Source organism: Xenopus laevis, chromosome 9_10S, assembly GCF_017654675.1.
Source record: "Xenopus laevis strain J_2021 chromosome 9_10S, Xenopus_laevis_v10.1, whole genome shotgun sequence".
NCBI lineage: Eukaryota > Metazoa > Chordata > Amphibia > Anura > Pipidae > Xenopus > Xenopus laevis.
Genome location: NC_054388.1, coordinates 260,377 through 273,242, shown reverse-complemented (window position 1 = coordinate 273,242; position 12,866 = coordinate 260,377). Strand labels below are relative to the sequence as shown.

Genomic DNA, 12,866 nt, shown 5'->3' with positions numbered 1-12,866 from the left:
ACCATGCCCTAATAAAGCTTAACTGTGGCTCTTTATAAAGGTTTTACTTTTCATGTTTACATTAAACACATGGAATTGAAATTCAGCATCACTCAGGTCACCTTCTTAAAGGATAAGTAAACCTTTAAAATAAGTGTATGTAAAATTGATGAGAGCACTATTCTACGCACTTTTGCAATGTACAAAAATAATGAATGTACATTGCAAAAGTGCATAAAGTAGCACCCTCATCACTTTTACAATTGTTTATTTTAAATGTTTACTCATCCTATACTCTTTGGCCCTCAAGTTGGAAGTACGTACATAATACTGATTAAAATGATTTATTACTGGGGTAATTTTATCTTATGAAATTATTTCTATTTTTCGGTGTATTCTTTAGGTTCTATTTGCTCTCATGCTGGCTCCACTGTTCAAGAACTCTAAACGAGCAGGCGCCATTGTGTTCCTTTCAACACTGGTCTTGGGAGCTGTGGGCATTTTCATTGTGCTCAAAGAAGACTTTCCAAAATCATTTGTTTGGTTTTTCAGCCCTTTTTGCCAGTGCACATTCATGATTGGTATAGCCCAGGTAGGTGTCTTGGTCAGTAGTACAAGCAAATGTTACTGTTTTATATACTTGTGCATTGAGATATATATATATATGAAGTGACATTACAATAATATATAATGCCCTGAAACATGGAGGTTTACAAATGGGTGAATCAAAGAATGCAGGGTCTGTATGTGAAATTGATTTGGCAAAATACAAGGGCAGTGCAAAGTGCAATTTCAAATTCACTCCATAGTTTGTACCAGCAATGCAGTGTTTCTTTCCCTAATTCCAATGTAACTGGGGTTTGATGCAAATCAAAAAGAATTGTTCTGTTATCTTAAAAAAAAAAAAAACAACAACAAAAAAAAAAGAAATTGCTCTGAAAAGTGCTATCACTTTCAAAGTGTGTACCAAATAGTTTAGGTACAAATGCATTGTGTGGTGGCTATTGGAACCCTGGAGCTACTTTGGTTGGTGACTAAATAGATCTCATTTTCACACTTTCCTTTGCAGGTCGTGCATTTAGAAGACTTTCAGAGGGGAGCCCAGTTCACACATCTGAAGGATGGTCCATACCCTCTTGTAATAACATTTATTTTCCTAGTCGTGGACAGTGTCATGTACCTGCTTCTGGCTACGTACCTGGATCAGGTTCTACCAGGTAAGAAGTTATTTAAAATATTTTTAACCAGGTCAGGGTATTCCACATCTGCATTTTACCAAAGTTTTATTATCTTTGTACAAAAATTCTTTATTAAAACTAATTGCAAATTGTCTTTTTCTCAGTATGACCCATTTTGCATTTACGTTATCTTCCTTATACATGAAAGAGAAGATGGTCCTGATTTGTATACTGGTCCATTAAATCTGACACCGGTTACCCATATGTTAAATGTTTTTGTTTAAGAGTTAATAACAGTCAGTGGAAGTGATAATGGCATCAGGATGTCACACATTCACACAACACACAATGGTGGCAATGTATTCAGTAAGGAAATAACAAGATCTTGATGTGTAACAATTTTTGCAAATACACCATGCAGGTACCACACTCATTCTTCTTAGCATCGTAAGCTTGTTATTTAGCCCTGTGTAAAATCAGGATAGGGAAAAGAATGTACAGTGGTACCAAATATATTCTTTTAATATGATTTCAGTTTCAACTAACTTACACTGATATTTATTTTCATTCCATTGGTCTTTAAAAATAACTGAACAGCTATTATAGGTAAAAAAATATGTTTGAATGTCAGGAGACTATGGCTTACTAAACCTTATCTACTTTATTGAGTTTAAAGAGAAATTGACTCTTCCTTGTAGGATCATGTTGGACCATCAGCTTCTGGTCCACCTCCAATGTTTGCCAAAAGAAAATATCCTTTGGGCCAGACAACAACAGAGAGTACACTGGTCATGAAACAGTATATGAGTTGGTGCAGCACAGGCTCAAAGCATCAATTAATAATAATCTTGCTTTTGCTTGTTTCGAAACAGGTGAATATGGTCTTCGACAGTCACCATTTTTCTTCCTTAAACCTTCTTACTGGTCCAAGAGGAAAAAACGCTACGGGGAGCTGAATGAAAGCTATTTTGACCGAACCATAGACCTGAGTGAGATGATGGAACCAGTGTCTACAGAACTTCATGGGAAAGAAGCGATCAGGTATATTATGTTCATCAGATTTGAGATTTGGACCTGCAGATTCATAGATTTATTTCATAAATGTTCATTGTTCTACAAATCAAGACTCATAGGGGGAAATGTAATAACATTTGCAAAGAGCAAAACTTTGCAAATAAAAAAAATTTACATTTTTTGTTAGGCTTTTACACTGGAAACATTCGCAAAAGCAATTTGGTCCCAAACTTTGCGAGGAAGTCTTGAGGTCTTTAATCAGTCAAAAATGGAGCAAACATGGACTCTAACATTCACAAAGGTGTTTGCAAATGTTTTTTCGCTAACAAAACATATTACATTAACCCAATAGTCTCATGGCCCCAAGATCTGCAGTGAAGCAGATGTTTTGTGTTAGATTAGCGTTTCTCACTATTTTCAGATAGATACACTGCTGTACACACTGCTTTAACGCTTATGCCAATCCTATTTTTTTTTTTTGAATATAGTTAAAAATCCCAAACAATTTTTTCTGTTAAAAAAAAGAAAAAGAATGTCTCCATTGGTTCTGAAGGACAGAATGTATTATTTAGTAACCATTTATTGTAATAACATAAAACCCACAGGAAGTTTGACTTGTGTATATAAATATCCAATCTTTATCTTTTTAAGGATTTGCTGCATTTGCAAGTCTTTCAGGAAGAACAACAAGCCAAGAAATGCCCTTCAAGGTAAGAACAGCCTCAGTCTTTGCTGTGGTTAGGAAGCAATGTCTTGGTTTTTATTTGCCTATATGTTATGAAATGAAGCTAAAATAATAAAAAATAGAGATGGAGTGGGCCTGTTTTATGCAGTTGCAAGGACTTTCTTTCATAAACCTGTTTTCTCCTTTTTTCAAAAGGTTTGACCTTTGATATATATGAAGGTCAAATAACAGCACTGGTTGGCCACAGTGGCACAGGGAAGACAACACTCATGAATATTTTATGTGGGCTCTGCCCGCCAACTGAAGGTAAGAATTCAGAGCTTGATCAGAATCTTCACAGCATGTGAGAGTGCAAATAAGAACAGTTACTGCAAATAAGACATTATGAAACATAAATAATATAATAATAACATTGATATAGTTATAATGTCTGTTGCTAATATTGTAGTGATGTTAGATTTATAAGAGATAGAGTTGTTCAGCCTCAGGCCTTGTGACTATCTCTGAAAAACGCCCAACAAGCCTTAGGCTTTGAAAGGTTGCTGATTTGCAATGCAGTCAGTTCCCCCTGAACTGAATCAAGTATGCAATTTTATTGCAGGATGATTTTTGATTTTTTCATGAGCCAGAGCAGCTTTTCAACTTTGTAATGCTTCCAAATTCTCAGGCCAAAGAGCTCCACACTGATCCATACACAGATTCTTCACCCCAAATTTCACTCTATTTAATCGAATTACCTTCACTTGTACCATGTCTAAGAAAAGCCACTGCTCAATTGGGCCTTCAGGCGACATTAATTTGGTAACAGTTCCTATGAGGTTTAAATGATATCTTAAAGAAAGTTAAGGATATCAGAAGTTACCATGGCATTTTTAATTAAAAGTGATGCTGACACAATCCCATCAGTTGTAGTTTCAGTATTAGTTCTGAAGAAGGCATCATTAATGTTCCTCAGAATCCACCCACCCAAACCCTAACGTTGTAGTGTTGTAAGTCAGTAAATCATTTGCTGTAAGTCAGCAGCTCCAAATAGTTTGAGGCGGAGCTATATTTATACCACTTTTATGTTACCACGTCATTTGATGATCTAAATATTGGGAAGGGGTTTGTTACAGTGAGAGCTGTGAAGATATGGTATTCTCCCTCTGAATCAGGGGTACAGGCTGATACATTAGCTAGCTTTAAGAAGGAGTTTGGTTGCTTTTTAGCAAGTGAGGGAATACAGGGATATGGGAGAGAGCTCATAGTACAAGTTGACCCAGGGACTGGTCCCATTTTGGAGTCCGGAGGGAATTTTTCCCCCTCTGAGGCAAATTGGAGAGGATTCAGATGGGGTTTTTGCCTTCCTCTGGATCAACTGGCAGTTAGGCAGATTATATATAGACTTAAAAGGTTGAACTTGATGGATGTGTGTCTTTCTTCAACCTAAATTACTATGTAAAACTATATGAACATACACAAAGCTGAAGAGAAGAATCTTGCTTCTGAGATATTTTTTTTATTATTAATTGTTAAATTACATATTTTACAGAAAAAGTGTGTCAGAAATAGAATGGTCTACTCTTTCTGTGCATCTCATCTTTAAAACAAGAGTAAATTCCTGTATATCAAAAGGATAAAGTGGTAAAGAGTACAAATATAGCCAGTACAATAAATATGTGAAACCCTTTGATTTGATATCCTTTTACTTATAGAGGAATAACAGTGAGAGACTACATTTAGGCCAACAAGAGTAAAGTGGGAGCTGGCTAGTAGGAGATTGCACTGAAGGAGATCAATATCATCTGTGCCCAAGTAAATAGACAATAATGAGCGTGAGAGAGAGTATAGATTATAGTGTCCCATTGATTTATGTTAGACTTTACATTTCTAATGGATTTACAAAAGGTATTTTGGGAGAATCACTAGTGAATTATGCAGAAGAACAGTCGATTGCTATTGGTGGAGTTGCTGTTTGGCAGGCACATCTGAGGGCCATTTGACTAATCTTTGTGCCATTATGGCACTTGCATGGTATACAGACCACTCCTCAATATACACCCAGGCTTCAGCAGCCATCTATTTTACTTTACATAGCAGTTTTTTTCTTGCAACGGTCATTGTTAAAATAAGTATTAAAGGAGCTGATTACCACCATATAATAGTTATATAAACTGGACAATTGGGAGGATCATTGAAATATAGATAGATAGGTTTTGCTTATGAGAAATCTTGGCAGCTGTGGAGCATTCAGGCCATTGGCAAACGCAGGCTGAGACCCAAATAACTCATAATTGATTTAACTAGGCCTACGTGCAGATTTGGGCTTGGGGATTTGTTTTAGATGGCTGATATTGTTGTTTCTGTTCTGTAATATTTTATTTAAAGTTACTGGTGTGTGTGTATACAATGTTAGCTATTGTATTTAGAACTCAAATAAAGAGTATTGCTACAAGTTTTCATGTACAACTTATGTTTGAATATATTTAGATATCACTGGCCTGATTACAGCTAATTGTCGATTGGTTGTGATTGGCCACTGTATTGTACACTTGTTTAGTCTATCCATGTATTTCTTATACTTTCTTATTAAAACTGGTAAGCAAAAATGAGCATATAGAAGTGCATAGTTCTAAACAAAAATCAGCATTCTAACCTTATGTTATTGCTCTCTAATCATATCTGTGCTCCATTTTCTCCTTGTCCAGTTCATTCAAATATAAATGTAATTTCTCTGTGGTCTTAGGGGGACACAGGGACCGATGGGGTTAAGCTCCATCCTCCGGAGGCAGGACACTTGAATAATAATTAATTAAGTAGGTGTGTCTAGGGGCTTAACCCCGCACACTGTGCCATATCATTCACACTAAGGATGCCACCCTAAGGATGCCACCGGGTCAAACCACTAGCCAAGAGGCTATAACGACCATCCAGACACATTCCTGCATTTCTGCTCAAAATGGAGAAGGTCTGGCCGGTATGACACGTAAGTTATTTAGCTGCTTACCGGTAGTAGCTAATGCGGCAACCTGCCTGGCTGGTTAGTTGGGGCTCGGGCTCTCCAGATTGTTGTCATCCCTGTCACACTACCCCCTCCCCCGTGGGTCTGCTCCACTCTGTCTGTCCCACCCTGCTATATAGAGGAGGCAAAAGGCGTCCTTTTATTGTCTGCCTTGAACTGCTGGATAGCAAAGTCACAGTCGGGAGGAGCGCACGTTGAGGGAAGGTCACTGGGTCAGTGCGGCATTCTCCCTGAATGGGCGGGCGGAGGCGCCATCTTTAAGTCTCGCGGGCTCGGTTGAACGCAAGTTGCGTTCCAGCGGCCATTTTGGCTACATACAGCAGGGTCAGACACGACAGAGCAGCCTTGCAGCAGACGCCTAGATGATTCTAAGGGTGATGCTGTTACACATTAACCATCACGTCATGTGAGCCTGCATTTCTGGTTTTTCACAAGGACAAGGCAGTACTACGGACAGTTCCATCCTTCCTACCCAAGGTTGTATCTTCCTTTCACGTGAATCAGGAAATTGTAGTGCCATCCGCCTGTCCTAATCCCAAGAATGTAAAGGAACGCAGACTACACAGTCTGGATGTAGTCCGAGCACTTCGATGGTACTTAGAACAATCAAAACCTTTCCGTCATTCTAACTCTCTGTTCATTCTTCCATCTGGACCCTGCAAAGAACAAGTGGCATCAAAAACAACCATAGCGAGGTGGATCAGAGAGACTATCAGACAAGCTTATCTTTCCAAGGGAAGAACACTACCAGAAGGGATCCGGGCTCACTCCACAAGGGCAATGGGAGCCTCCTGGGAGTGGCGCAACTCTCATTGGAACAGATCTGCAGAGGAGCTACCTGGTCATCAGTACATACATTTACCAAATTCTATAAAGTTGACACATTTTCCTCAGCAGAGGCATCTCTGGGACGAAAGGTGTTACAAGCAGTACTAAAATAAAGAAATAATTGGTCTAGCTCGTTCCCACCCTGCTGTTATGGGACTGCTTTGTTAAGTCCCCATCAGTCCCTGTGTCCCCCTAAGAGAAAACGGGATTTTTTAATACTTACCATTAAATCCGTTTCTCTGTAGTCGAAAGGGGGACACAGGGCTTCCCGCCCATCGGACGAGCTGTTGATCTATTGGTCAGGCCAGAATAGTTCCTGACTTATCATTCTGCCTGTTCAACTCTTAGCAAGCCTATTTTTGGGACAAACTGAATGATATGGCACAGTGTGCAGGGTTAAGCTTTTAGACACACCCACTTAATTAATTATTATTCAAGTGTCCTGCCTCCGGAGGATGGAGCTTAACCCCATCGGTCCCTGTATCCCCCTTTCGACTACAGAGAAACGGATTTAAGGATAAGTATTAGAAAATCCTGTTTTCCCCTTTCCTGCCATACCCTGCTCTTGTTTGTTTACTAAATACATTTATGAGGCATTTAGCCCCAATTCTCTTATAGAATTCCCATCAGAACACTAGAACACTGTAGATTCCAATATAATGGGGGCTCAGCTATTCTCTGCTGCCTTACAGCGCTGGGGTTCTGAGGCCAATTATGGACTGAAGACTTTGTGCAAAAACCAACAGATAAATTAGCCAACTCCTGATGAAACTAGCTCTAAATTTAATTAGCGGTATGGTAGGAACTTAGATTGTAACTTCTACTGTGCCAGGGACCAACATGAATCTATGTAAAGAGCTGCATAAACACATGGGGGTTATATAAATAAAGGATAATATGCAGGGGTAACAGTGTTCTGTTGTTCTGATGTTTCCCACTGCCTCGTTTACAGGTTTTGCCACTGTTTATGGTCACAGAGTGACAGACATAGATGAGATTCAAGAAGCCAGCAAATTGACTGGAATCTGCCAACAGACTGATATTTTTTTTGATGTTCTCACGGTGGAAGAGAACCTTCACATTTTTGCCTCCTTGAGGGGAATTGATGAGAAGACCAAGGAGCAAGAGGTACTCAAGCAATTTCGCTAACATATTCATATTGTTCATAGGCTTGACCTTAAAATCCATGAAAGAAGATGCAGTAACATTTACAGATAGGCAGAAATTTGGCTGAATGTACCCGGGTACAATGCAGAAGATAAAGCTATAAGCATTTGTCATGGAGGCAACCTGATATATAGGTCACACATCATGATTGTTCTAGTTTTATTCTATTTTACAGCATACAAACACAATCCACTTAACCTGCTTCAAGAATCTTCCGAGCTTGTGGCCATAGAGAAGAACTAACCGCTATTTTTTGATTTGGTTCAATAATTAGCTTAAATAACTACTTTAGTTGCCAGGGCAATGGCTTCTGGTACAGCACAAACAGCACTCACTTCTTGCAAAGAATGAAAAGAAAAGCACTTTTTGTTCAGTCTATGGGATATTTTTATTTATTAACACAACATAAAATCAAATTTTTTCCCTGAACTTCAGTGAGTTGGGAGCTCAGCTGTTTTTTATCCACCCTTTATTTTTTGTGCCAAATCCATAGTGGGTTAATCTTAAAACATTCACATCTACATTCAAATAGTTGAGTCAACATGAGTATGACTGGGGTAAATGTATCTTGGAGCTAACCTATCAGCATGATGTAGGTACTGATATTTATTTAAAATTGCGTGTGGCTCATAAATTATTTGCATATCTGTTCCTTCTTTCTTTAACCTGGAACTTAATATACTCTGTGGACTCCCATTCATCCTCCAGTTTGCCCTTCATACTAATTCTAGACTGGAGCATTGCAGGGCAAATTGTTAAATAATTAAATTCCTTCCTTAGAAAGAAATTTTTGATTTGCACAGCCCACTTTAATTTTCAGCCAAATGTGCTGTACAACATACAGTATGTATTAATTTAGCAAAGCAGAGAGCATTACACGGATATCCATGGCACAGTATTCTGTTTGTAATATCTGCACTGCTTGTAATAATCTAGAATGGTCTGGTGACAACTAACTGTTTGGTATTATCTTTATTTTCAGATCAATGAGATCTTATCTGATTTGGATATGCAAGCTCTGAAGCACAACCATGCCAGAACTCTCAGCATTGGCCAGAAGAGGAAACTGTCTGTGGCCATTGCTGTTCTGGGAAACCCCAAGGTATTTATTGAAACTATCTGGTTTGATATAGGTAGGGAGCTGTCCATTATCTCTTCATTTACTCTCCAGAACTGAACATGTTTGTATTGTAGTTGAAACTGTTTATTGGGATTGTGTAGAACAGGGATCCCCTATTTTTTTTTACACGTGAGCTTCATTCCAATGTAAAAAAAGTTGGAGAGCAACACAAGCATGCAACATTTCATTTTGGGGCGATTATTGGCTGCACTTGCACTTTTTAGCCCCATGGGGACTGGCAGCCTACAGGAGGCTTTGTTTGGCAGTACACCTTATTTTTATGCAACCAAAACTTGCCTCCAAGTCAGAAATTCAAAAATAGATCCCCTTTGAGGCCTCTGGGAGCAACATTCAAGGCAACATGTTGCTCACAACCCACTGGTTGGGGATCACTGTTGTAGAACATAGGTTTGCAAAGTCATTTTTATTTAGACTGAGCAAAATTCAGTACAGTAATCCATAGCAACCAGTCAGATATTTACCACCCGTGGCATGAGTGATCATGATCACAGCTAATTGCGAATGGTTTGCTTGAACTACTGAAATAAGTATGTCTGGGAGCAGTGGAAAAATAATGAAGAAATAATAATGACTGACCTTATTTACTGCCGGACACTCATTGTGGAATGTGTCTGTAGGTTCTGCTTCTGGATGAACCCACTGCAGGCATGGACTCATGCTCTCGGCACACTGTGTGGAACCTGCTGAAGAAACGGAAGGGAAACCATGTTACTGTATTCAGCACTCACTGCATGGAGGAGGCGGATATTCTTGCAGGTAAATAATCCTGATCCAATATGTGACCAGCTGCACCAAAGTTGCAACTTATTTAAAATGTGACCGTACACTTTCTTGTTCTGATAACCAAAATCCATGTTAATGCATAAGGTTAATTTTTGATGAGTCTAGACTGAAGCTATTTCCTTATTCTGTTTTAAGATCGTAAAGCAGTGATTTCACAGGGCTCACTCAAATGCATTGGTTCCTCGCTGTTTCTCAAGAGCAAATGGGGTGTTGGCTACCGTTTAAGGTATTTCTCATGATGAAATATTCTAAATACTTTGATCAAAGGTTACATTGGTTTTGGCCTCCCTTTAACCTAGCTTGAGAATCACTTTTATATTTACTTTTATATTTACTGGAGCATTGAGGACAACTTAATAAAAGACCACAGGCCTAGTCAGACATAGCAAACTCTGATTGGTTGCTATGGGTTATTAGACCAGGTGCAAACTTTGTGACTTTTATAGCGCTTTAACCTCTGTTTGTATTTGTTGTGCATTTTGTATATTACAGTACCAAAATATATCACAGTGTAGTAGTCTCAAGGCGATGATTGAGACTCTAAGGGCCAATGTAGACAGGCATTAATTTATGTCTTTACAAATGCATGCTGATTGTGCCTTATTCATTTCAGTGACACTTGCCTCAACCTACAGTTCACGCATTTGTCACTTGGAAACACTGATGACACTTCATTTGTTACTTGAACTCATGTGTCTCTTGTTGCAGCATGGATATCAGAAAACCTTGTGACGTGGATGCTCTGTCTTCACTCATTACACAGCACATTTCTGGAGCAAGTTTAATGCAGCAGAGTGAGAACTCATTACTGTATTCATTGCCGCTAAAGGACGTCAACAAATTCCCAGGTGAAGTTTCTTTATAAAATTGACTTTTTATATTTACTTGGGGTGATGGAAGGCTGTGTCCTTCTGCTGATGCTGAGTCCTTTTGTGTTTACTTGGGAAACATTCCAGTTCAGATCTAGAGTTAAAATAATCTCATCACCTTTCCATAGGTTTGTTTTCTGCCCTGGACAGTGGATCAGATTTGGGAATAATCACATATGGAGTGTCTGCCACCACTTTGGAAGATGTCTTCTTTAAGCTGGAGACAGAGGCAGAAATTGATCAAACAGGTAATATCCGAGAAGCCTAAATGCCCAATACCCGCGGAACCCATGGGTTTACCCGCAATGTTTAAGCTGAAGCTTCATCCTCGACTTACATTTATACCAAAACAACCATGTTTCTGGTAGTCTAGTAGAGCCAGAATGAATCTAATGCCAGTTTTACTAACCTTCTTATTTCAGCTACTAGAAAAGAAATGTATGTATCAGAAATAAATTGTTTCATCCTCATATCTAAAGATAATGGAATCTTCAGTCAAAGGAACCAGGAAGATGAGGGTAAATGGAAATCTATGGAAGACATAGAGCAGGGATTGCTGGAACTGTCACTAGAATCATCGCCCTGTTCGGTGAGCGGTTCAGCTCTATGGAAGCAGCAGGTTGCAGCCGTAGCCAAGTTACATTTCCGTAATTTGCATCGGGAGAGTAAATCTTTCCGATGTATGTAAGTATGTGTAGGGCTGGTGTCTTGTATATAAAACTCCATAATTAGATCAATGTCATTTATGTTTTCATCTTCATAGGCACCGTGGTTCATCCCAACAGCTTTCCAGTTAGGCTATTCCACTGGCACACTTCCCAGTCTTTCATTTAGTGCCTGTCCTTTCCTGAGCTAGCCACACTCCATCTTCAGCATGACCTTTTGTCTTTCCACTACAAACACATGCACACACATATATACACGCACACACACACAATTTTTCCTATAAAATTTCTGGTTATTGTGTGTATGATGCTATTATAATAATTATTCAGGTGGACTTTTATTGTGTTCTTTTAAGGCCTGGCCTTGACAAATGGGGGCAGGGAATGATGTATTCTTTTCAACACAATTAAACTGATTTCATACAAAGATGTAACAGATAAGAACAGTACTACTGGCACACAGACTGTGTATTATCAGTCAGATGCACTATACCTTACAATAAGAGGAAACCCATGGGTTGTATGTATAGGAAAGGGAGAGATGGAGGTGAGGGAAAGACAATGATCAACTTGGAATAGTCACATTGAGATGCTCTTTTACACAGTAGTAGAGGTAAGAGCAGTTCCAATTTCAGCTCTAAGTGTATCAATTGATATAATTGGTGGTGCCAGTGGTCTGCTAGTTGTCTTTGGTGGGGTTGTGTTTCTAGTCTAGCAAAGTTCTTTAACAAAGTGTAGAAGTAGCAATCTGTCCTAATGCTTATTATGCGGATCCACCATGAAGTTAAGGAAAGAAAGCTTAGTGTATCAATATTTAAGTGCAGCCGTTTTTCCTGTCAAGAAATGTTTGATATGTTGACTGTGAATCAGACATCAGTAGGCGTTGGATTCATTTTGCCAAATGTCTCTGATGTATAGCACATTAGTCTGGTGAATGCCACTTGTATTTAGCAGTAATTTAGATTCCTCCTGGAATATCCTTCCATCATACTGGATATATTTTAGTGATGTCTGATTTGCTCATACTAGTCAATTTGGAGTGAGTTTCATTTTACCATTGCACATGTTATCTGATACTATACTTTACATCCATGTTCCATTTTATGCCTTGCCCAAAAATAGCAACTTAATGAAGAGTGCCTTTTTGGACCAGGGGGTATAGCATTGCAGACACAATAAATATTGTTGTACTCCGTGGGACAGTATAACGATTTAGTCCTGTCCCAAATGGCTGTATTACTTTTTTGGACAAAATATATGAACTGAGCATTTCCCAAATCTACTGATTTATTTTATGATTGTCTCCACTTTGCATTCCCCACTTTTATACCAGTCCATCTTTTGCCTTTTAGGTGCTTGTGCCTGTTATTCTTCCTAGTCCCACAGGTGACTCTGTATCTCCTGGACCTGTCCTACCACAAGTCGCTGGCTCCCATCAGACTCTCTGCAGAAATGTACTTTGCCCATCCAAAGCTAAAAATCCACAAGTTTCTCACAAGCCTTCTGCTACAGAACTCTACCGGTATTTCAAGCAAACTATTCTCTGTGTATTCTAT

The 12,866-nt window shown here is 38.9% G+C and overlaps 1 protein-coding gene across 4 annotated transcripts in view; it reads left to right on the top strand.

The window, feature by feature from the left end:
- The window catches only part of abca5.S (ATP binding cassette subfamily A member 5 S homeolog), a 38,209-nt gene that overhangs the window by 10,094 nt on the left and 15,249 nt on the right, over nucleotides 1-12,866 (top strand). For all 4 annotated transcript variants that reach the window (XM_041578413.1, XM_018237910.2, XM_018237908.2 and 1 more), the window contains 13 exons: nucleotides 383-571; nucleotides 1,049-1,196; nucleotides 2,030-2,198; nucleotides 2,823-2,881; nucleotides 3,052-3,162; nucleotides 7,638-7,813; nucleotides 8,835-8,954; nucleotides 9,611-9,749; nucleotides 9,912-10,002; nucleotides 10,485-10,624; nucleotides 10,774-10,893; nucleotides 11,125-11,329; nucleotides 12,663-12,832. In XM_041578413.1, the coding sequence (XP_041434347.1) occupies nucleotides 383-571; nucleotides 1,049-1,196; nucleotides 2,030-2,198; nucleotides 2,823-2,881; nucleotides 3,052-3,162; nucleotides 7,638-7,813; nucleotides 8,835-8,954; nucleotides 9,611-9,749; nucleotides 9,912-10,002; nucleotides 10,485-10,624; nucleotides 10,774-10,893; nucleotides 11,125-11,329; nucleotides 12,663-12,832 (1,837 nt within the window). The remainder of the gene's footprint in view (nucleotides 1-382; nucleotides 572-1,048; nucleotides 1,197-2,029; nucleotides 2,199-2,822; nucleotides 2,882-3,051; nucleotides 3,163-7,637; nucleotides 7,814-8,834; nucleotides 8,955-9,610; nucleotides 9,750-9,911; nucleotides 10,003-10,484; nucleotides 10,625-10,773; nucleotides 10,894-11,124; nucleotides 11,330-12,662; nucleotides 12,833-12,866) is intronic.